The 25,578-nt window shown below is 32.4% G+C and overlaps 1 protein-coding gene across 1 annotated transcript in view; it reads left to right on the top strand.

The window, feature by feature from the left end:
• The window catches only part of LOC111058637 (tetraspanin-18), a 62,298-nt gene extending 37,242 nt beyond the window's left edge, over window positions 1-25,056 (top strand). The window contains 5 exon segments of the mRNA XM_039429595.1: window positions 11,540-11,560; window positions 11,562-11,615; window positions 12,988-13,095; window positions 18,966-19,142; window positions 23,221-25,056. Coding sequence (XP_039285529.1) covers window positions 11,540-11,560; window positions 11,562-11,615; window positions 12,988-13,095; window positions 18,966-19,142; window positions 23,221-23,361 — 501 coding nt within the window. The 3' untranslated portion in view covers window positions 23,362-25,056.
• Window positions 25,057-25,578: the final 522 nt, after the last annotated feature.

The raw sequence follows: 25,578 nt of genomic DNA, 5'->3' as shown, positions 1-25,578 counted from the left end.
CGAGGAAAAAGTTTATTTTTTAGCCTTTGCACAGCCTTAATGAGAAGTGCGTGGGTGATTTGATGTGATAATCAAACTTCCATGCCTACTAACAGGATTCGAACCCACGACCAGGTAGCTCTAGAGCAAGGTCTGTAGAAAGTAGGTCTGTTTTGTAGGGATCGTGGTGGCTCTAGCAGACTGAAGGGTGCTACAATACCTCAGTCGTCTCGGCTAACCTGGCCTCATTGAACTCTCTCGATGTCCCGAATTTTATCAGTCTGTGTTAATTAGTATCATAACTAAGGCTCTGTTTCACAAAGAACTGTTAAATTTTAACGTTGATTAAACGCTACGAGAGCCAATCAGAGAAGCGGAAATGAGCACTTAATCCCTGTTAAAATTTCACTGACTTTTGTGCGATCAGATCTAACTGTAGTAGCTATAGCACTTCATCGCAGTTAAAATTTAACTGACTTTTTTGTGCCTAAAGCCCTGTCTACACTTAACAAATGTTCGACATACATGTTCGGCAAACATGTTTGTTGAGAAGCCCAGGGACAAACATTTTAAAAAGTTTGCACAATCATTGTTTGTAAAACAAAACATTTTCAGGGTTGACAGCTGTAAAACAGCTGTAAAACATAAAACCTGTTCTTCCCACTTACAAATATTTTGTTTGGTGTCGCGTCCACACTGGCTACAGGCAAACATTGTTTGTCAAACATAATAAAATTTTGCCCAAACTTTTTCAACAAACATGTTTGTCGAACATTTTGTTCAGTGTGAACACGGCTTAACTGTATAAGCTATAGTATACACCATTCTAAGCCTCGGAAATCAGCTTTTAATTTAATTTATTTTAATTATTGCAATACTTCTGGAGTTCTGGACAATATATTCCTAATAAATATAAATAAGAAAGTCTCGCAGATCATTATGGATTCAAACCAATGTAGCATAGAAGTTTGGGTTACACCACCTACGCTGGTGTGAACGGGACAGATTGCCTAGTGTGGATTTAACATTGGGAGATAGGGCGGCCATGTCTTTGAAAGACGTATTGCTAGCTACACGTAAAGTGTGAAAAGAAATGAGTTATCCACCGAAAAGTTCTGATAAATTTGTAACTTTGATTATACTGTCACAATCCATGATGATTTATCAACGCACATCGCACTATACACCTGAGTTTTCATAATTAGTATTTTTCTTTGAAAAAACATGAAGGATTTGAAAGAAATAGATACAATTGTGGTCAATGAGCTGGGTAACCACAGAAGAAGAAAACAGAGCTCGGTTATAATTTTGACCGACCTCTACAAAAATGACGATTGTTATATTTGTTGGAATTCTGCTACAGATTGTTAAGGAAGCAGACACAAAGAAATAATATTATGAAGAAAAGAAATGTGTAATGTTTAGAGTGAAGTGGAGGCGGAGGTGGAAAAAAAGGGAGAGAGAGAGAGAGAAGGATTGAGGGAAGTAGAGGTGGGAAGAGAGAGAGAGAGAGAGAGAGAGAGAGAGAGAGAGAGAGTAAGTGAGAATGGGGAATCGTGAGGATGAGAGAGAGAGAGAGAGAAGGATTGAGTGAAGTAGAGGTGTAAAGAGAGAGCGAATGGGGAATCGTAAGGATGAGGGAGAGAAGGATTGAGTAGAGTACAGGTGGGAAGAGAGAGAGAGAGAGCGAATGGGAAATGATGAGGATGAGAGAGAGAGTGCGAGCTGCTGGAGAGGCCTGTGACCCCTACTTTAGCCAGAGTGACATGAGTTGACGACGGTCACCCCTGAGTAGTTGGTGGTGGAGGGAGGGGACTCCAACACCGCAATAATTTCAATTGCAATTGTTCACTGTTATAGTGAGGTCCACGTTATAATGGCAGTGATGAAAGATAGCAGAACAACTTTGCCGATCCCCTGTCTTGTCAATGCCTTCTATAAACGGTAGCTAATACAAGTTTATTGATGTAATATTAACTGTTCATATTGAATGAAAAAGACTAAGAAATTGTCAAAAACTACAGATTTATTGATACTTAGGAAGACCGGTTTCGGTTGACAATGGTGTAATAACCGAAACCGGTTTTTCTAAGTATCAATAAATCTGTGGTTTTTGACAGTTTCTTAGTCTTTTTCATTCAATATGAATAATTACCACAATATCAACTTCTCAACTATACAAAAAAAATGAACTGTTCATTCTCATTTAAAATAATCAATTATATTTTATTAAGCAAGAAATTATATTTTTCATATCGAATTTTCATAATTAGAATGAAATATTTTGTTTATTGATTATTATTCATTTTATATTGTTAAAAGACGATCTGGCAAATGCGTGAAAGCGATAGCGCTATCCTCATTGTTGAATGATAGACAAGGATAGCAAGCAATATCATTGCTAATCAAACACTGCCATTATAACGTGGACCCCACTGTAGCACCGATCAACGACCAACAGCAGGCGAACGACACGACAAATGACCTTCACTTGTTAAGTGCTTCAATTCATGGAATGATCACACTCGATCAAGTCATCAGCACCGACGCATGTAGATCTAGCAGGTGACTTTCAAGTCAAATGTTGGAAAAACTGGGGTTGTAATAATTATTGAAAAACAATGTAAGTCTGAAGCATGGCAAGCATCTACACATTTTGAATAGTTAATAAGTTGAAAACACGTACGATGATAATATTGTGATTAGTTTTCATTGAAAGGAATGGAGAGTGAAATGATAATAAAATAATGGGCAGATGTTCAAAAACAATGTGAGCCCGAATCATAACATGTTCAATGGTGTAGTCGAAAACACGTAGGGTGGTAATCGTGATTAGTTTTCATTGAAAGGAAAGGAAAGTCAAATAATATTAAAATACTGGGCTGATGATTAAGTGAGTCCAAAGCAACTATACATGTTCACTGGTCCAGTTTAAAACACGTACATTGTGATTAGTTTTCATTGAAAGGAAAGGAGAGTCGAATATTGAAATACTGGGCTGAGTAAAGTAAGACTCTCTTCCATTAACAGATTTACTATCGTATTAATAGTACAGGTTTCAGTATAATCTTACTGTATCTGATGTCACCTGTTCTAGTTGATTCAGTTCACAGTTGAATCATAATTTACTCTTAAAAACTGTTATTTTTTTCTCCAAGATCAAAAACTCACTTATGTTAATAAACTCAGTTCACGTTTGAATTTCTATCCCATATATGATAATTTATCCAGTTCCGTGATAATCTTTCAATCTGATAAAAAATATTTCTCAACTATTTTAAAATTAATTTTTTTAAATCAAGAATATTATAATTTCTTCAGCATTATTTAGTTCATTCAATCATTTTTCAATCAAATTTCAATCACCTACCGTATTAAATTTGTTTTTCAAATGTGAGAATATTGATACTGATGGGCACGCATCATAAAAAATGTTGAAACCCTACCTTATAGAAATAGACACGGCCAGACATATGTGTAATGCATGCAATGAATAATCAATCCACTTGTCAGCTGATTGTTAATGAATAATTCTATAGTCTGATTAATCCTATCTTCAAAGTAGATGATATATATAGTGATATCAGAGTATGGAGGAATTCCTTTTCTTTTCATATTATCCTTAAAATGCAAAATTTCAAAAAACCTTGTGTATACATCGACGCGCAGTTGGAAAAGGAATATTACTGCCAATGCCAAATCTCATCGAAATTCTGTCTACGCGTTTGGCCGTAATCGCGTTACATACATACAGACAAGACAAAAGAAAATCAGAGTTAAAACACAGAACTCACTACGTTCGGTAATTAATTTTAAATTGGCTTCTTCCTTCTTGCGTACAATTACATAAAAGAGCTATGATAAAGGCTAGATGATTGTATGTGTATGATGACTAGGCGATAAGAAGACGAGTTTGATGAAATAGAGTTTGACATCCCAAAAAATGAAACTGCATAACTAAATTAAAGCCTATTATTATTTACCTAAATATCAATTATCTGATTCCCACTCAAAACAATATCATTTAGCCGATAGAAAGCCTGCAGAAATGGAAATCGATTGATAATCATTTTGAAAAATCACGTTTTTCAATGAAATGTTTCAATATTTTCCTTGATGTGTGGTATGCTTAGGATTTGAAGTGATTAACCTGAACTTTGTCTTCGAATATTAAACATAATTATGTTTTTGTCAAGGTGCGTACAGATATACGCGCCGTGAACATGAACAATTCACTTTTAATCAGCTGATGCCAAGCTTTTTATAACTGTATCTTACCGTTTCTGTAAAAATACAGATATAGTCAGCTGATTAAAAGTGAATTGCTCATGTTCGCGGCGCGTATATCTGTACGCACCTTTAGAATTTATTGTTTCAACAGTACTAATAACTATAAAATACAAAGATTAACAGATTTGCACAAAACTGTGCTTTTTCCACAGTTACGTGGAGTAATAAAAGATTTGAGGTTTGAGAGCTTGATAAATCTTAATTCTCATTGACAAGATAAAACTGTAGCTCCATGGAACAATGATAGAAGTTGTTGAGGTGATATGCTAACACCTAAGAGTTTGGTTGTCATGATTCGATCACAGCTCTGACTATACCTGAATAATGATTAATCTCTGACTAATTAATCTAATGGTAATCTCCGACTGAATTATTATGCTGTCATTGAATCTGAAACTGTCGTCAGGTAAATTTTGTTTGAAAAGGGAAAAATTAGAGAAGTCTACATTGGAGAGAGAGGAAAAAGATAAGAACTATTAAAGAATTGGTCAAGTATTCGTCACAAGCATGTACTACATTGAATTACTACCATTTTAGGAGAACGAGGCGTGTCGAAAATTGTCCAGCTTATCTTCGGTTAACATAATAATGGTCCACCAATTTATCTCTTAATCAATTTGTTCGCTCTTCTTTTTCTGCTAGTGTTCACGGCAGATGACATTCAGTTACCATTTATAATTCTGTATTTCAGACGTTATTTCCAACATTGGACTCACGAGCTTGAAGCCAATAATAAAAACTGTGAAATAATCTTCCATAATAACATTATTTTGAAAGATTTATTATTCATTTTAAATCATTCTAACCTCTCAGGCCCGGTTGCACCACAGCCGGTTAAACTTTAACCGTGATTAATTCCACGAGAACCAATCAGAAAAGCCGTCTTTTCAAAAACGCATTCTCTGATTGGCTCTCGTAAAGTTAATCACGGTTATAATTTAACTGGCTTTTGTGCAACCGGGCCTCAGTTATGTAGCATGTATCACAGTAGGAAGATATATAGTTTGTATTATGTTCTGCCTTCAAGAACAATTTGCACTATTTGTTGGTGGAGGAAAAAGTGGATGGACTCCCTTTTGCAAGAAATATTCTTCATTTTTCTCCAATAACATCTTTATCGTGATCTCAAGCTTGTATTTTCTCAAACTGCAATTCTATAAAATGCAAAGCACCTGAAATGCTCCTGTTGTAATAGAAGTGTTCCAAAAAAAAATTGTATTCATTGAAACCATGAACTTCGCTGTTACGACAGTGACCGTGAAAATAGATTCCTTCAAAACTGGAATGTGAACAGAGGTTTTATCAAAACAATTCAGATGAGCGTACTCTACAATTTTCCTTATTTCAGCTCCTTATAATTATCATCTTCTTCACTCATCCATGAACACTCTTGTTCTCATGCTTTTCATTGTCTTAGTTTGTAGACATTGAACGTTTCCTTGTGAATCTGTTTTCAAGAATTCCCACTGATTTGACAGCGTTATTTTTGAATTATCGTAATTCGGTTGGAGTAGGAACCCAAGAACTGCTGTGTTATTCATGTCTATCAAGATGAGATAGTATTGTGATTACTGTTCATAGCCTCTTTGAAAATGTCCGTCCAATTTTGAAAATGAATCAGTTTGAAATTTGTTTCTTGTATTCAACGTGAATGACCATGTAATCATTGTTGTCTGTTCTCTTGACCTTCTATTTTAAATTTTGTTGAATTAATTGCTAACTGAATAATCGATTATTACTAAAAGACTGTCAGATTGAGACATTCTGTGAAATCATGAATTATTCATTCATTTTACAATAATAGGCTACTTGGAAAATAATTTGATTCCTATGAAAAGTCGATTAATTTTCCAAAAACGACAGAATTATTTCACGTTACCAAGAAATTAACTACCGCATCGTTCGATCATTGCATTGAAGTATTGATTTTATTGATCATTTTATTATCTTTCTGTATTGTTATTGTTGTGAAGGTTATTTTGTGATAGATATCCGCTTGAATGTAAAGGCTTGCGATTTTGTCAAATCCACCAATTTATTATAAAAAAAAAACAATTTGAGATGCTGTACTAGTTTTGGTTGTTACACGATTATCAGTTTACTAGAGATTAATAATGATAGAACAAACGAAACTAGTATCTCAGATTGTTCTAATAAATTAGTGGTTTTTACAATATCGAGTCGTTTATATTGAATTAGGGCCATATGCTAATACTACGTTTAACCATAGAGAAACAATAGCGTAAGTAGATACCTCATGGTATAGGGCGTTTATGTCGCAACTTTTACTGTTATCCCAAGCCGATTATTGTCGATTCTTTCTGTTTTGTTGGGGTGAGAGTGTATAAACGGCACAATATGAAAGACTACCAGCGTCATAAAGCTTCACAGGAAAGAACTACGTGGACTATCGGCTTGAGATAACAGTAGAAGTTGCGACATGAACGGCCCTATACCATAGGGTATCTACTTACGCTATTGGTTCTCTATAGGTTAACGCTAAACCACGTTTAATTGTAGATATGGTTGCATTAATTTATTTTTCCTACAGTTACCTTGGAAAGTGGCCATTCCTGCACTGATTACAGAACGCAAAGAATCACTTTTCTGCTCTAGTGCGGGAAAATTTTTTTCCGCATTCCAGATTTGCAACATGGCAACGCAAAATAGTTAGTAGGTTATATGGAGCACCAGTGCAGCAAAATCAAAATCAAGTTGGTAACAGTGACTGTTATTATAATAATAACGATGGACAATGACATGGACACCGAGTTCGAGGACAGCCACAACATGAGTGACAGCGCCGCCTTCATTCATTTACTACTACATTATTCTATTTTATTTATTAATAATAAAATTACACAGAAAAACATTTGATGCATTTCAGGGAATTTTAACCATAATTACCTACTTTTAATATTCAATGGTAACTGTAGGAAAAATTAAATGTGAAATACGTGCGCAAAGTTCCTCTGCTGCACTCAAGAAGCCATTCCGCCCTCGCCTACGGCTCGGGCGTAAACATTTCTTTCGGTGCAGCAAGCTGTCACTTTGCGCACTAGTTGCACAAATAACTAATGCGTTCCATACGGGGTTTAAACGAACAGCTGACATTCCTCCGTTTAAACTGAGTATATGCGTACGGTATCCATTATTAGTAGTCGGTTAAAATTTTAAACATACGCTGAATTCATTATTATTCTCTGCTTAGATATTACTGTGATTAATCCCCCAGCCGCTGAATAGGAAGTATGTGTTAGCATGGGGAAAATATGCAGCATCGCATATATCACGCGCACTGCGTACCGTGCAGTAGGAAGATGTGTTCGTCCTTCAAGACCAATTCGCAGAGATTAGTGTGGGAAAGTATGCACAGACTCCCTTTTCCCGCACAGCATGCATGTGCACACGGTAACAAAGGATTAGGGGGAAGGCATTTCAGGGGAGGGATATCCCTAGCACCGTGATGATGATGATGATGTATAACTTACGTGCAGGAGATAAATTAATGGCCGGGGGATCGGGTCTCTCACTCTCCATCATTCTCTCTCTCTCTCTCACTGTATCTCTATCTATCTATCTATCTTTTTTTCCTCTCTCACTCCCTTTTTCCTACCCACCTATCATCACTGTCTTGTTTGCATTGGATATTCTATCTCGCTCACTCGTCGTGCCTAATCAGACTACCATTTTTTATAGACGAGGAGATTGATTGGTAGAAATAGTGGAGGGGGGAGGGGTTAAACGCACGAATGTTACATGTGAGAGTAGTGTGAGAAATCAATTCGAATCTGTAGAATTGGAATGTGCAATTCAGGTAAACTTGCTCATGGGAAAACTGTTTGTAGTCTTGGCATTGTTATTATTTTCGTATCAAATGGGCAGCTTCATTATTGATTCTTAGTTGTATACGACCATTCAGAAAAGGTGGCATAAGCTTATGCTAAAAAAATATATTCGTATGGCTTTTATTGGTGGGGAGTTCCTGACGGATGATCCACCTCGCCTGAATGTATCATTTGAGCCGTCAATGGGCCTTACAACTGTCATACTTCAGCCGGGACCGACCGTTTAACGTGCCCATCCGATAACACGGGACTAAGGAATAGCTTATGCTATTTTTACTCTATGATTGAGCCTATGTGAAGTGGATTTTTTGAAGGTGAAAAAATGTATCTTGAAGAACGTTTACAAAACCAGTTTTGACAGTTTTGATTGGAATCAACAATCCTTACCCCAAACGCAACCAAGTCAGCTCAACTCATAAATAAAATTGAAAATTTATCACTCATAGGCCCAGTTTCTAGAACACTTATTAATTAATGGATCATTTAATCTATGAGATTAAGGGTTGATGGTTCATCAGTGTCCCAGAAACCGGGCCTTAATATAATATCTTAATTTACATGAACGATTTTTTATATTAATGCAAACATTTTCAGACATCTACGCATGTTTAAACCTCATTTAGAAAATGTATTATTAGAATAGTAAGTGGGTGAACACTTTAATGATAGCATAAAGTTAGGAAAATCAAATCTAGCCATAAATTATCAATATAAAATTAGAATAAATTATGTCAAACTAGATATCCATTTTGGATTATTTTGATGACTTTATCTGTTCAAATGCGGATTCAGCCATAAACCTAAATATTATTTATATTATGCTGAGAGATACTGTAATAGACTATCATAACTAGTTCATTATTGACCTATAAACCAGTAGTATAATAGGAGACCTCATCAAAGCAGATTTCGGTTATTTTTTTTTGTAAATGTGAATCCCTCTTGTAGTGTAAACTATTATAAAGTTATCAGTAAATTCATGAAGTAAAAAAATTAACTCGCTCTTTAAAAACATTTTCCTATTAGATATTAACATAAATCTTTCTCAAATATGGTATTTCTAAAATAGATTCTAGATAATGAAAACAATGGAAAGTTATAATGTGAAATATTTCTTCTGAAAAAATAAAATAACTAAATTTGAAAATCTACTTTGTGGAAATAAATAAGGACTGAAAATTTTATGAAGTGAACAACAACAAGACTTTAGTTGCGTTTACACCAAAGTTATTAACAAAATATTTATTTTTCCGTCCTTATAGATTCTATTAGATTGAACGGAACTTGTCAAACACATTTGTTCATCATGTGTATGATAATTTATGTTCAATCTAATATAATCTATAAGGACGGAGAAATAAACATTTTGTTAATAACTTTGGTGTAAACGCAGCTTTAACCTATTCCGGACTATGTGTAACCTTATCTAAATTTGGGAGAGGAATAGCACAAGGTTACCTTATTTTTCTCTTCCTATCATTTTAATGATGTACTTATTGTATGAATCAATAAAGAATAAATATAATCCGGTAATATTTTAAGAAATTCAGTCCCTACATAACTAGAGAAAATTTTAATCTAAATTAGAATGATAATTGATTTTTGACCTGCTGGAAGAAGTCTTTGAAGTCTTTTTTAGATGTCAAAGTTGAGAGTGAGCGTGCTGGTCGGTGGTCGCTCATCCAGAATTGTTCCATTCATCATTCAATTAAGCAAAATTGATGTCATTCTACGGCCTCTTCTTAAGCTGTTCGTCAATTTTACCGTTGTCTTGCCGAAATTGCCTTGGCTAATTGACGTTGCTTAGCAACTCCAGTCCTACATCTTCCTTGTAAACAAGAGTAAAGAAAGAAATTGAAACAAGAAAGAAAATGGTTGGTCTCAATTGAGAAATAGTGATGGCGAAAAAATTGTTTGCGGTTTTTTGGATTTACTTCTTATGCCGAATTGGAAGCAACACCTACAGAACGTAGAGAATTGTATTTTGAAAGTGCCACCGCATCGTGACATTAAAACCTTGATCTACTGCCAGTCACTATTTTTTTTCTATTTTTGAAATTGCCGTTACTGTCAAGATTTTGGTTTTTCATAGCTTGAAAACCTTGGATTAAATTTCAATTTCAATAAACATCTCAATAAATACAATTCATATATATTTAAATCCCTTTAGCTTTTAGCTATTTGAGGGATATTAAAAAAATACAATTCTCATTTACTAGGTTGCAATTACTTACATAAACAAATATAAATATATGATATATTGAATGAATATTATTAATAAAGTAAATTAGAAAATTTGTAAATAATAATAACTTATAATATAATATTAAACCTTATCCTACTTACCTATCAAATGATCGCTAGTCTGACTAAACTATTGTGAGCTTGCATTTTTACTGTGAAATCCATCAATATGATTCAATCATCAATTATTGTTATGAAAAATAATTTCAATTTTGTTTCAACTTCACCTTTTATTTGTAAATTTCGCAATTCCAGAGGCAATGAGTTCAAAAAATATGGATTTCTGCATTCTGGAGTTCTTTTACCTTAGTTATTGTTAAATCTGTGGGGTCTATACATTCTGTTTCTCAATCCATAGTTTATTTCATTAATTCCTCTAAATTGGGTTTTGAAATAATTCCGTGTCAAATCAGTATAATTGGCTAGGGCCCCCAAGGACGTAATTCCCAATAGCTGGCGATCAATACCATTAAAAAGAGTTCTTATTATCCTTTTTACAATATTTTTAATGGCTGTTTTATATATTTTGGAGCTAAACTGTGTATTGAGATACCATAGTACAGGGTACTCTGTATCATTGAATAGTAATTAACTCTTTTAGTGCCAACAGGAAAATAGCTACTTATTCTAGAACACTTATAAAGTGCTGCTCTCATTATGTTTTCAGTGAATCGTTGTGTGATTTGAATCTCACAAAATAAAATGTATATAAATGTATGAAATAAATGTATACCTGCTGTACTACTTCACATTTCAGTGTTCAATAATCATGTACTGTATGTACCCACACTATTTTCAATCAGGAAAGACTACTTTTTCTTAATTCAAACCAATTTGAATAAAATATTCATCTCATCCCAAGAACTGCACTTGTTCTTCCCTTCAAGAGGTCATTTTATCATTTCATTACTTAGGACTATTTCGCTAATCATTGTTTGTATTGATGTAATGCAGAATACACCATTGATATACAGTATTAATAATCAATGAATTAAATATTAAGTATTAAAAATTTTGTGAATTGAAGAACTACAAGACTTAACCTATTTCGGACTATGTGTTATCTTAATTTGGGAGAGGAATAGCACAAGGTCATCTTATTTTTCCTCTCCCTATCATTTTGATAATGTACTTATTGTATGAATGAATAAAGAATAATGATGTTTTTTATTTTTCAGTATGGTATTCTACTTCTGACAAATACTATTGATTGAGGTTGTGGCAGTTGGAGTTGCTCTGGCTTGTAAAGGGAAGGTAATATCTCATTCTATATTTCATCATTTCTATTCAATATATAAGTACATAAAATATGTAGTGCAATGTAAAATAAGTTTATTCAGTTCATAATTTTTTATATGTGATATCAAATCAAATCAAGTTTTATTCAATGATATCACTTACATGACAAATTCCATTATACTCTTCTGTATTATTCTGTAAATAATGTATATTTAAGATAATATAAGTACATAAAATCTATAATGTAATGTAAAATGAGTTTATTCAGTACATAATGTTTTATATGTGATATTGTTTTTTGTGATGTAGATTATTAAATTTTCGGCAATTCATTCAATTTCCATCTATTTCCATAATAAGAGAATCCTCAACTAGTTTTATATTTTCATAAATAGGTATTTCATATTTTCCTATATTGTACAGGTATTTGCAAAATTAATGATCAATTTCATCATATTTTTTCCTCTGGTGAAAAACGAGATAAGTTTTAAAAATGTTGTATACTCACATTATTCCGATTTCTTGCAAATTTAAAAGTTACTGTGAAATGAAATGTACTGCTGTAATTCCTAGGTCATACGGATACGGACTCAGGATTTATTTCAAAAATGAGAGCAACATCAATGTACCTAGTTAAGCAATTTTGTGAAAGTACAATTTAGCAAATCTCATCATAGTACAGTTGCATAAGTACTGTTTTTCACTCATGAATACGATTGGTTGAAAAATGATGGTAGCGTAATTCTGTATCAAGTATCATGCTCAATGGAAATGCAATCATTCATTAGCTCTTTTTTAATACTTACATTCTCTGTGCATCTCATATTGATCACATTACAGATAAAAATTATAGATACAGATAAATATTGAAGATAGTTGGACCTATTAAGGGGAAAATATAAGTTTAATGGGGGTTGAATTTAATGCATCATAAATTATATTTCTATTTCTTTATAGTTTTGTATCACATTAGATCATTAATGATCATAAGCGTTATATCAACTCGACTTATCTATTTTGAAAGAAGTGTATTCAATTATATATTTTATATTCGAGGATGTAGTTTACTTTTATGAGTAATAATTTTATATCGTTGCTATTTGTGCTATAGATTATTAAAATCTAGCACGAGAAAATCAAACTATATCTAATCTGAATTCATTAATATTTTTAATTCAATTCAAATAGACTTTTATTGGTTTTTTTGTGAATTATATTCGAGGATGTAGTTTACTTTAATGAGTAATAATATTTTATATCGTTGCTATTTGTGCTATATGTTGTTAAAATCTGGCACAAGAAAATCAAACTATATCTAATCTGACTTCATTAATATTTTTAATTCAATTCAAATAGACTTTTATTGATGTTTTTTTGTGAATTTCAGGCTGAGACTGAGACAAAAACTTTTTTGAAGACAACAGTCAGCGATTATTATTCTACAAACGATAAGGCAGATGTTGTTACAGTAACATGGAACATCCTGATGGCTCAGGTAGGCTAAATAGAAAATAATTTTGTTTGCGATTTCTGCTCAAGTTCTCCAATTTTCAACGTCTGCTGTCTTATATTATATTGTCTGATGAGAGAACATGAAACCAGAAGTAATTTAGAGACTAGTAACTTCAGATTCGATTTCTTTACTCATCTACTTTATCGTTGAATAATGTTATTTATACAATTAATTGCATTGAGGGATTGATCTGGATCCATGATTCTTCCTACATAATTATTTTAATCAATACGTTGGTTGATTAATTTCCAATGTTTTTATTTTTATTTTCAGCTGTTATATAGCTATGGTGAATGTGATATTTTCGAGCTCAAAATTTAAGTGTTTTTATTCTTTATTTTGTGAATTTATAGTTTGTTTCATGTTTTTGAGAAACTTTTATTATTAATCCATCCAAATTTAAAATTGTTTGTTTTATTCTAATTTATATTTTAGATTGTGATTTGGTGTAGAAATTTGAATGGACATAACCTATAATATTTGGACAATTTAAAACTAAATTAGGAAATTGAAGAAGTTTTAGGCAATAGCCTGTTTTTTCTTTTCCGATTCTTGTTTTTTTTTTTTTTTGCTAACCTTATAAATAAATAAATAAATGAGTAGAAAAAATCTTATTGGAATCAAAGAAATGCTATCGCTTTCGAAATGCTGATTGTGAATTTTTGATTAGATAATATGAAGTGAATAATTGAATGGATTATTTGAGAACTGATGTTCTCCCTCAGATCAAAGGACTGTGACATTGTGAAATGTCTGGTAAAATAACTGGATTCTGTACTTTTTCTTCATTTAAATGGATTTCCATCTCAAGTTGTCTCTAAAGAGGTTTTTAGCTTTTGATTAGTATTTTGTTTTATTTCAGACCAGTTTATTCCTAAATCAAGATAGGTTTCTATTTAGATTGTGTCCACAATCTTCAATTGAAAGAAATATTTATTTGTAGCTTCGTTCTTCGTGTCAACGCTATTGTACATACATTTATCCACTTCTTAACAATTTTATAGTTTCCAAACAATTTGGCATTCTCCAAACAATAAAATAATTCAACAATTAAAATTATTAAAAATTTTACAGTTTTAATTGAATGAAATATTTACTTTTAGCATCGATTTTCGTGTCAACGTTATTGTGCATACATTTATCCACTTCTAAACAATTTTATAGTTTCCAAACAATTTGGCATTCTCCAAACAATAAAATTATTTTCCACACAAATTTACAGCTCCGGGGTCGATTCCAGCACGTCCCTCTCTACTATAAACTGTTCAGCTATAATAAATAATAGTCCTTAAAGTTATGTTACGTCTAAATACCAGAAATATTTTTCATTGAATTAGAGATAAGGACAGTAAACCTTATCTCTAATTCAATGAAAAATATTTCTGGTATTTAGACGTAACATAACTTTAAGGACTATTATTTATTATAGCTGGACAGTTTATAGTAGAGATTGACTAAATTGTTTAAAGCTACAATTCTTGAAATAACTCTTGATGATTTTTCAAGAAGATTTTCTTGTAAGATTTTTAAATTCTCACGTTCGTTAAGAGGGAAAAGATGTCAATTGTCAACTTCCCGGAATGAGCAACGTTAATCTCAGAGTCAAGGTTTCCCAAGTGTCCTCAATTAGAAAATCCGTTTCTTTCTCTTAGTAACTGGACTTTTTTAAAGACAGGAAATGCAACAGAATAAACTAGTCGAATAAAACTTTGAAAGCTTGATGCATAAATATTCACAATTTCATAGTAGTTATCCTCATTTAGCACTTAGGATAAACTTGATCGTAGTATACTGGTAGATAAACTGGTTTATTTCTCTAAAACTTCTTTATACCTCATGTCACAAGTACCAGAAAATTGAGTGTTGAATTATACAATATTATATCGATGTTCACTTTCTTGTTTAAGGTTACTGGTTTTTGTATTCACATAAAACTGAAAATAAAATTACCATGATAAATTTTTATTACTCAAAACATTTTTCAAATTGTTATACGCCATTGAAAGTTGCAATAAATATCCACGTGTAGATATGTCAACTTGCCATTTAATCAAAGCCACCTTTGATCGATTCTCAATAAAATTTGAATTACCTTATTAACAAGAATCAACAAACAATGTTATATAATAATATACAGGGTGATTCATAATTATGGTAAAATAATTCAATACGTGATAGTAGAGGTGAAAATAAGAAAAAATGTTCTTATAAACATATATCCATAAACGCTTCATTAGCGAGCTATACAGGATGAAAGATTTCGCCCGGAATTCATTTCCTCTGGTGAAATACACCGATGCTGAATTGTTTGGGGACTAGTTTTTAAAAAATGTCGGTGGATTCATATGGAAAAATATCTGAAAAATTGAATAAAACTAGTCTGGAAGCTGTAGTATGAGTAGTTTTTGAGAAAAAAGTTGAAATATGCAAGAAATCTACGGAGAAAAACACAGACTTCTACGTTTGATGCCCAATAACTTTCTTTAATGACCAGTAAACATATAATTTTTTGAAATAATAATTGTAGAGAATTTAATTCTGAAAATAATTATGTGAGCTGTGTAAACTGAATTTAAATAATAGTTGAATAAAATGTATTCTTATGTAGTACATTACACCACAAAAATTTGCTGTTTTATGAGGAGAGAACTAATAACTCATAGGTTGTAGCTGATTGCATATAAAACATGGATTTAAATAACAGCTGTTCCAAAACAGCTGATCTATTTTGTTTTAAATGAGAAAATATTCAAAAGAAATTATCAGCTGAAAATTATTTTCAGAAATATTTTAGCTCACTGTTGAACAAAACAACAAACTGTAAGTTAGGCCTACTGTAACCGCGTTGTGTTTTTTGTTTAATCTATTAACCAGTTTTTTGTAACCATTTCACTTTGTTTTTTTGTGTTGAGTGTTTACTTTTTAAAAAACGGCAGGTAACTTTGATCATCATCTTTAGTCTTTTGGTATAAGTTTAATGTCATTTAGATAATTATGTTACTTTCATATAGGAATCAAACTTTTCATAAAAACCGAATATTTTATTTGCAATCAGCTACAACCTATGAGCTATTAGTTCTCTCCTCATAAAAAAGGAAATTTTTGTGGTGTAATGTACTATATAAGAATACATTTTATTCAACTATTATTTGAATTTAGTTTACACAGCTTACATAATTCTTTTCAGAATTAAATTCTCTACAATTGTTATTTCAAAAAAGTATATGTTTACTGGTCATTAAAGAAAGTTATTGGGCATCAAACGTAGAAGTCTGTGTTTTTCTACGTAGATTTCTTGCATATTTTAACTTTTTTCTCAAAACTACTCACACTACAGCTTCCAGACTAGTTTTATTCAATTTTTCAGATATTTTTCCATATATGAATCCACCATCATTTTTAAAAAACTAGTCCCCAAACAATTCAGCATCAGTGTATTTCACCAGAGGAAATGAATTCCGGGCGAAATTTTTCACTCTGTATAGCTCGCTAATGAAGCGTTTATGGATATATGTTTATGAGAACTTTTCTTCTTATTTTTACCTCTACTATCACGTATTGAATTATTTTACCATAATTATGAATCTGGTATACACTGGTATACACTCTGTATACCTGGATCTGAATGGTTTCAATCACATCAGCTATCCACTATATAAACTATAAGATAAAATAATACACGTAATAGTAGTCTCATTGCTTTTCCAGTACATAGGCACACAGCTCTAGAAAAAACTCCATTCTCCTCTGGAATCTTATTTTAATAAATTACCTGCAGCCATCAGAAATCTAGATTCAATAAACAAATTCAAACTAACAGAAAAATGCTAGTAGAGAAAGCCCTATACTCTGCTGCCGAATTTTAATTTGTGAAAAGGGGCTGTAGAGTGTAACTTAACTTTTTGTGACTTTCATTTCCATGTGAATTTGATGAGATACATCATAGAGTGTATTTATTTATTTTACTTTCAAGAAGTAAGAACTAAGTCTTTTAAATATAATTTTGTTCTAGTATTGACATGTCACCAGTCAAATGAGTGCTACTCAAAAATTGATGTAATGTGACGATAAATAAATGAAATGAAATAAGGCCGTGGAAAGATAAGCTTGGCAAAATATAAATTAAATATACATTTTTATATATATCATAATATATATTTATATATTTATATATATATTTATATATATATATACATTTTTATATATCCTTTAATTTCTACTGAATTTATAACGTGAATCTCATCATAGTATGGAAGACTAATAAATTTGATTGGCTTGTCTTAATTCCATCAAGAACTAAATTATTGCCAAATTTGAGACCTTGGAGAGGTTTCATGTCTTTTTCAATAAAGTTTTTACTTTCCTATGAATTTATCCATAATTATTCCATCAAGAACTAAATTATTGCCCGTTTGAGACCTTGTAGACGGGTTCATGTTTTTTTTCAGTGAATTTTTTTCTTTCCTATGAATTTATTATAATTTATCCATAATTATTATTTGATTTATTATTTTGTATCCATAATTCTAATAATAATAATACATTCTATTTCCATCAATATACAAACAAGCAATCTAATCTATAAAATGTACGCTACATAATATTAAAAAATGCAATATATTAAATTTACTACGTACAAATATAAATAAATTGATTCTTATGGAAATTGATTGACCTATTCAACTAAGGGAAAACCCATGTACTAGAGCAGGTGTTTTTTTTTTCCATGAATATTTTGGCATGTTTAATGCAGATTAATTCTTCAGAAATCCTCCAATTTATCTAGAATTCGACTGTAATATTGGTTTTGAGCTCTAATTTTGTGGATCTCTGTAACGGTGAAAGATAAAATAGCATATGAAGTTATCCCATGGTATTGGTCGTTTATGTTCCAAAATTTCTAGCCGATTTTTTGTTAACTCAAGCCGATTACTGTCGACTACCGTCTGCTATTATTGTTATGGCTAGGCGAGAGTGTAAGGCCCGCCGCAAAGTAGACCCACGCTAAACCACGAAAAGCAACCCACGCCGTGGGATGTTTTGTAAACCATTGCTATAGAATTATTCATAATCAATCAGCTGGCAAGTGGATTATTCAGGTGTAATAGTAATACACTAAATTTAGAGTGGGGGTGCAAATACATTGGGTAAGTGAGCTCACATATTGTTCGAAATTATGATTTCTATATTATGTCTTCCGGTTGTTGTGATCCAGTTTTTAACGGCGAATTTAAATTTTCTTGAGTTTTCTATTATCTTGATGTGTACAGGAAGTAAAATGTGGAGTTTAGGTGCTAGGTGGTTGAAGTGTCGTTGGTATATTGCCTTCCTAGCCACGTTCGTGATAAGAAGGCTTCTATTCGTTGTGTTGTGACAGTGGTTTCTGTTTAGAAAGCTTTCTGGGCTTCTTGTGTGGTCTGCAAATAATTTCTGAAATAGTTCCATGAAGTAATTATTTCTGAAGCCAATATTGTAATTGCTCATCATGGTTTTCTATAATGATAAAATATTATCATCAAAATTATTATAGTTTTTGCTTTTTAAATGTGATTTTTTGTTTGAAAATAGTTTTCTTGATTTTAAAATTTATAAAATAGGAACTCAGGAAGTGGAAGTGCAAATTTTTAGTGAGAAAAATAAAGAACCCAAGACATAACCTATAAACTTGAGTGTTGATAGGAAATGACATTGGGTAATACGGCAAGGCAGAACATCCGGAAGGATCTCTCTGCCAATAAAAGCCATAAGAGTAAATAAATAAAATAATGATAAAAAAATTGTTGTTTTTACCTGAATTGTGTATATTGTTTATGATAAATGAACAAATTGAAATAAATAAATAATGTTTGCAGATGTCTTGCTGTGGAGTTGATGATTACAAAGATTTCCAGACTTCGGAGAAGTTCAAAGAAGGTAACATGACTGTACCGGTGGCCTGCTGCGTTCTGGAGGGAGACTTCAGGAGGTTTAGTCCCAAAGATCCCAACTGTCCATACAGTCCGTCGGAAGCCAATTCCTACTACAAAACGGTAAGTTTTCTCTTTGAAAATTGTCTCAAAATACCGCTTGATACACATAAACTTTTAAGTTTATTCATAATTATGCTTTATCACCATTCTTGAATAGAATAGAAATATATTTTCCTCCACCTCTTGCCCAAAGTGCTTACTTTACTTCCTGGAACATAATACTAAAGTGTCACTTTTTCGCTCTCGGGAGGAAAAAAACAGGAAAAATCCCTCCAGGAAAAAAGTAACTCCATTTAATGTTACTTTGGGAAGCATCTCTATTTTAAAAACGTACATTTGAAATAGGTTAGAAGGTCTAAGCTCAGATGAGGAAGCATATAGAGTAGTCATCAAACCAACTAAACTCAATACCTCAACCAGACATTTGATCAATATATGAAATTTTTGTTTGTATGCTAAAATTATTACAAACTTAATATCACTATACTAAAAACATGTATAAATATTTTTTTTATATTCCATGTTCCTTTTTGTATATTCCTTATTAACTAATCAAATTTGAAACGGGAACTTCATCAAAGTTGTAGTTGTGGCGGCCATTGTTGTTACAACTTTTGCATGGCAGATAGCGCATAGCGATGTCGGCGGAGAACTGTGATTACAAGCCAGCCCAGCTGTTTACGTTTTAGATTATGTTGTAACACATTGTTTGGTCACGTACGTTTTTAAAAATTATTTTATTTGCAGTTTTTATAAAAATGTAGTTGGAGGAAAAATGTTGTGTATAATATCACAAGTGAAAAATGTTTTTTCTCCCTCAGGAAAATTGTTGCCCTCGGCTTCGCCTCGGGCTTCAAACTTTTCCCTCAAGGAGAAAAACAGCACTTTTCACTTTAGATATACAAATAACTATTATCTATACAAGAAAAAGAATAACATGACAATTTGTTTTCTCAAGTGCGTCTCTATTCACTACCTCCATAAACAAAGTCATAGTGCAAGACAGGTGCTTGATGGTAACGTCAGCACATGTATCATCCTTATTTAAAGAGTTTGACAAATTTACGACAGAACTTGAGTTTGTGGCCTAGGCCCGACTTAACATTGAACACTGGTGTGCCTTTTGAATGCTTGCTACCATCGGACTCCTCAATGGTAGGGCTCCTGCACCAATAAAAACACTAGCTGATATAGATCAGCTGAAATCAACAAATTTTTATTTGTGTAGAAGCCCTACCTGTGCTGACGTCACCAGAATGCACTATGGCTTTGTTTATGGAGGTAGGTAGTGCTCTATTGCACTTGTTTTGAAATCGTATGGCAAGTAGATTTGATTTAATTCGTTTTCATAACAATATGCTCAAAGTTGTTTAAAACGTTCTCAGTATTCATCCTCTATCAATTTAATTGAATTTCATAGTTTTTATTGTTTATCTATTCCTGCTCTTTTTCCTCTGGCACTTTATGGCCCTGATATATTATCTTTCCCCCTCCCATCAATAGAATCATAAAAATAATTTTTATCAGAATTTTCTGTTGACTCAAGTTTTCAGACCGCCTTATCTGCACATAATGTATGATTAATTGTGAACTTTATTGATGAAGGAATGAATAATCTGCCAAAAGTGTAACTAAAATTAAATTTCTTCCCTCATTTATTATTACACTCAAGATTAGAGGTACAGAGTCAATCCAAAAGTGTGAAGTATTTCCTTCCCATGTAGTGCGTCTTTTTCTTAAAAAATTGTAGCCTGTGTCTTTCCGTTATCCTCCCAAATCTAGTATAGTAACCATGAGTCTCATTCCATAGTTCTTCTACAGCGTAATTCCTAACATACATAATGACATCAAATACATATCGCCCGTAGGCTAGTCACGCTAGTCACGCTTAGTCACAATACTTCACATAGTTGCTTATGAAGACATGTCTAATTGCAATCAATATTCAGTGTGAGTTGCGTCATAAGCAACAATGTGAAGTATCGTGACCAAACGTGTCTGACCATGTCTTTTCTTGTCTTGACTAACAGTTAGTCAAGACATGTCTAATTGCAATGACTAATCAGTGTGAGTTGCGTCATAAGCTACAATGTGAAGTATTGTGACTTGTAAACGTGTCTTGTCTTGACTAACTGGTTAGTCAAGACAAGAAAAGACATGATCGGACACGTTTAGTTATTGCAATTGGACATGTCTTCATAAGCAACTGTGTAAAGTATTGTGACTAAACGTGTCTGATCATGACTTGTCTTGTCTTGACTAACCAGTGTGCGCCCAGCCTAATAATGACAAGCCATGAATGTATCATGTTGAAAAATGAGATGGGCTACACCAGAATACAAAATTGGTTATCTCCAATCTACATCTATAGTAATACTTTGTCGTTTACATAAATTCTCTCAATGACTTGATATAGTCCAGGCGCTGGCTTACATTGAGCATACATGAGAGAGGCAGAGAATTTGACTTCGGATTATTGTTAGGGGGTCTTTAGTGTATATGAAACTCGATGTCGTCACGTCCCAGGTGGTCGACAGCTTGGGGGGCGGGGGGTAAGTTGTAAAAAACGCGCGTTTATAAAATCGCCTGTCCTGCAGTTACTATTCATATTACAGCTTTTAATTTTTTCTCAATAATATGTACACATAACTGGCTTTCAATGTGGTCCTATACATTTTTGCGATAAACCGCATAGTTTTTCCGTAAAAAAATAAAATATCTCGAAAAATGTATTTTTTTATTATGGACTTTTTGTTATTTCTCGAATATTCAAGTAATTAGCCGACTTAGAGGAAAAGGCTCCCAATAAACGTTGTAGGCCGTTTCTTGCTGAATCCAATGATATATATAGTTTGAGGGTTACGATCATAGATGCGGCGGTGGGAGGGGGATAAGTAGCACTGTTACGCTGCGGCGCGGTCCTCCCCCATGATTAATGCGCGTAATGGTCTGTCTATCGCATCGCTCCTACTAGTCTATGCATTCAAATTATGTATTTCAGGAACGCTATCTTATGTATTTTCGGTCGCTGAACACGATTTTTCAACTCTCAAGCCCTTATAATTGATAATTCTCATCATAATATACTAATTATGGTCAAAATTACAAACTTCATCTCATTATCATTATTTATGATTACATTGTAATAATAAACCATCCGGTTAGGAATCCTAATGTGTTTCTCAGTCGATAAAAAACTGATATTCCATTAGGAGAGAATAATTATTCGATTTAGTTCAATGATCACGTTGGAATTGCGAAAGTCAAGTAATGGAGTAAGTTAAACAAATAATATAGGCTACCCCCATTTAGAGCATCGTGTAACAGGAGTAAAATATTTTCTTTATATAAATTTACAGTTGAAGCACAAATAATGCCAATTACTCCCATGTGATATGACTAAATATTTGATTACAAAGGAAATACAACTCTAAAGCTGCGTTTACACCAGAGTTATTAAGGAGATGTTAATATAACTTAATCTTTATAGATTCTATTAGATTGAACATAACTTATCATACATATGATGGACATATGTGTTTGCCAAGTTCCGTTCAATCTAATAGAATCTATAGAGATTAAGTTATTAACATTCAATCTAATATCTTTCAATCTATATCATTGGATTCAGCAAGAAACGGCCTACAACGTTTATTGGGAGCCTTTTCCTCTAAGTCGGCTAATTACTTGAATATTCGAGAAATAACAAAAAGTCCATAATAAAAAAATACATTTTTCGAGATATTTTATTTTTTTACGGAAAAACTATGCGGTTTATCGCAAAAATGTATAGGACCACATTGAAAGCCAGTTATGTGTACATAATATTGAGAAAAAATTAAAAGCTGTACTATGAATAGTAACTGCAGGACAGGCGATTTTATAAACGCGCGTTTTTTACAACTTACCCCCCTCCCCCCCAAGCTGTCGACCACCCTGGGACGTGACGACATCGAGTTTCATATACACTAAAGACCCCCTAACAATAATCCGAAGTCAAATTCTCTGCCTCTCTCATGTATGCTCAATGTAAGCCAGCGCCTGAACTAATATAGTGTTCTCCACATATTTTTATCTTTTTACATTATTATTGTTCGATTCTTATTGTTCTACACATTTGTGATTGTGATTTTGACAGGGATGCTACAAGACGATGGTGAACTGGGTACTGGACCACATCAACTGGGTGATCTGGGTGATGGTGGGAGTGGTTCTGGCTGAGCTGATAGTCATGTGCTTCGCCTTCTGCCTCAGCAAATCGCTCGAGTCCTACAAGTGAACTGTGCCTTTGCAATGCAATGCAATAATAACCCACTACATCTAAATCCTATTTTATAATTTTATAAGAGTGATTGTTAAATATCTTGACCAACATCTTAGCTTTACCCGCATAGTTAACGTGTCATTCATTGAAAATCAAGAGTTCACACATATCATTTGTAAATAAAATCTCATAGTTGTTATGATTTGTTATATAATAATAATTTATGATAATTTGTTGCTTTAGGAAAGTTGCTCCAGTGTTCTACGATTCTCTCTTCCATTCAATTGTAAACTAAATTGTAACTAGTTAGTTTAAACGTTTTTATTGATTCTATGGAATTAGAACATTTTGAAATTATCTATAGTTTCGATTAGCTGTTTTTTTTAATTATTGTTACTAATTAATCTGCCTTCAAATTTGAGTATAGAGTCTAGAATGATACTCTTATCAATTTAAACTAAATTTTTTTTCAATGGTAAACTAAATCTAAACTAGTTAGCTTAAACGTTTTTATTGATTCTATGGAATTAGAACATTTTGAAATTATCTATAGTTTCGATTAGCTGTTTTTTTTTAATTATTGTTACTAATTAATCTGCCTTCAAATTTGAGTATAGAGTCTAGAATGATACTCTTATCTTGCTGTAAGAGAATAATGTTTTTAAATTATATAGATTCTATAAGTTGTTTTTTTTCAATGGTTACTAAATAATCTGCCTTCAAATTTGAGAGTATAGAGTATAGAATTATACTCTTATCATTCTGTAAGAGAATAACGTTTTTAAATTATATAGATTCTATAAGTTGTTTTTTTTTCAATGTTAACTGAAATGATCTGCCTTCAAATTTAAAATCATATTTATTTCTTGGTTTCAAATGGAGAATATTATTGTAAAGAATCATAATTTATGCTGACTGAATTGAAAATTGTCTTGAATTTTTGAAAAGAAAGTCATCCTTGAATTGATTAACACCAAGATACTTCTAGTAAAAAACCATATTAACAAACTTAATAATTCATAATAACTTGAATGATCCCTTCTAAAGTGAATTCGTATGGCTTTTGTTGGTGGGGAGTCCCTTGCGGGAAGGTCCCACCGCCTGAATATATCATTTGAGCCTTACGACTGTCATACTTCAGCCGAGACAGATAGTTTAACGTGCCCTGCTGATTCTATACTACAGTTAATTTCACTCTACACCAATCAATGAATTGGTTGTTGTAAGTCTCTACTGTTGATAAGATGTTTGATTATTATTATCTAGAAAATTTGAAGTGATTTGCAATGTATGTATGTAATTTATGTAAATCTTATTTACAATGTAGCAGATTTAGTTTGTATTTTCTACCAATGAAGCTGAAAAACGTGTGAAATCACCTCAGTCTTATCTCTTTAATAAGATATATTTTAAATATCTTGTTGAAATTGAATAATTTTATTAGAAGACGCGCAGCTCTCAAAGTAATGTTTGTTCATTTGAATTTTACATTGTAAATAGAGCTGAGCTGCTCATCTCCATCAACAAAACATCTAAAAAAAGAAAAGTGATTACTTTAGGATAAAAGTTGATCTGAATCTTAATTTTATCAAGTTGATTCATTCCAATTCCATATTATTGTGTACATAATATATGCAACTACTTTTAGTTTTGAAATTGTTAGCGCACCAATTTGCCTTGTCTGAAAAAAATATACGAAAATAAATTAAATTTATAGAAATTTTGTAAATGTTCATTTTTTACCAAATGTACTGTTGTACTGACTAAAACAATACTTTTGCATTATATATGTGACTTTAGTAACAACAATTTCATGGTAAAATCGTATTCAATATATCAACATAAAAAACAGAAGTCTATCATCTATAATATAAATATAATAAAGGAAAGAACTGACTTATACACGTACGGGATAGGAAATCAACGAATGACGCATCATCACGTCTGAACTACTGGACTGATTAATTTTGCTATTTTGCATGAAGATTCTTAATTAACCTAGGATGTTTATAGAACTATTTTAAATTCACAGATGGAAATAAATTGGAAGTTGCATTTGTTCAAATGCTAATTAATGGATAATTATTATTAAACGAAAATCCCAATTAAATGCTGTAAATCACCCCGAAGACTTCTGCTACTGCAAATATTGACAACAGGGTAAACAGCTAGATGGAAATTCGATGAGCACTACTATACAAAAATTATTTGTAGCCCAGATCCCGGGCTGAC

The sequence above is a fragment of the Nilaparvata lugens genome, chromosome 1 (genome assembly GCF_014356525.2).
Source record: "Nilaparvata lugens isolate BPH chromosome 1, ASM1435652v1, whole genome shotgun sequence".
NCBI lineage: Eukaryota > Metazoa > Arthropoda > Insecta > Hemiptera > Delphacidae > Nilaparvata > Nilaparvata lugens.
Note: the sequence above shows the minus strand (reverse complement) of the source record. Positions and strands in the feature narration are given on the sequence as shown.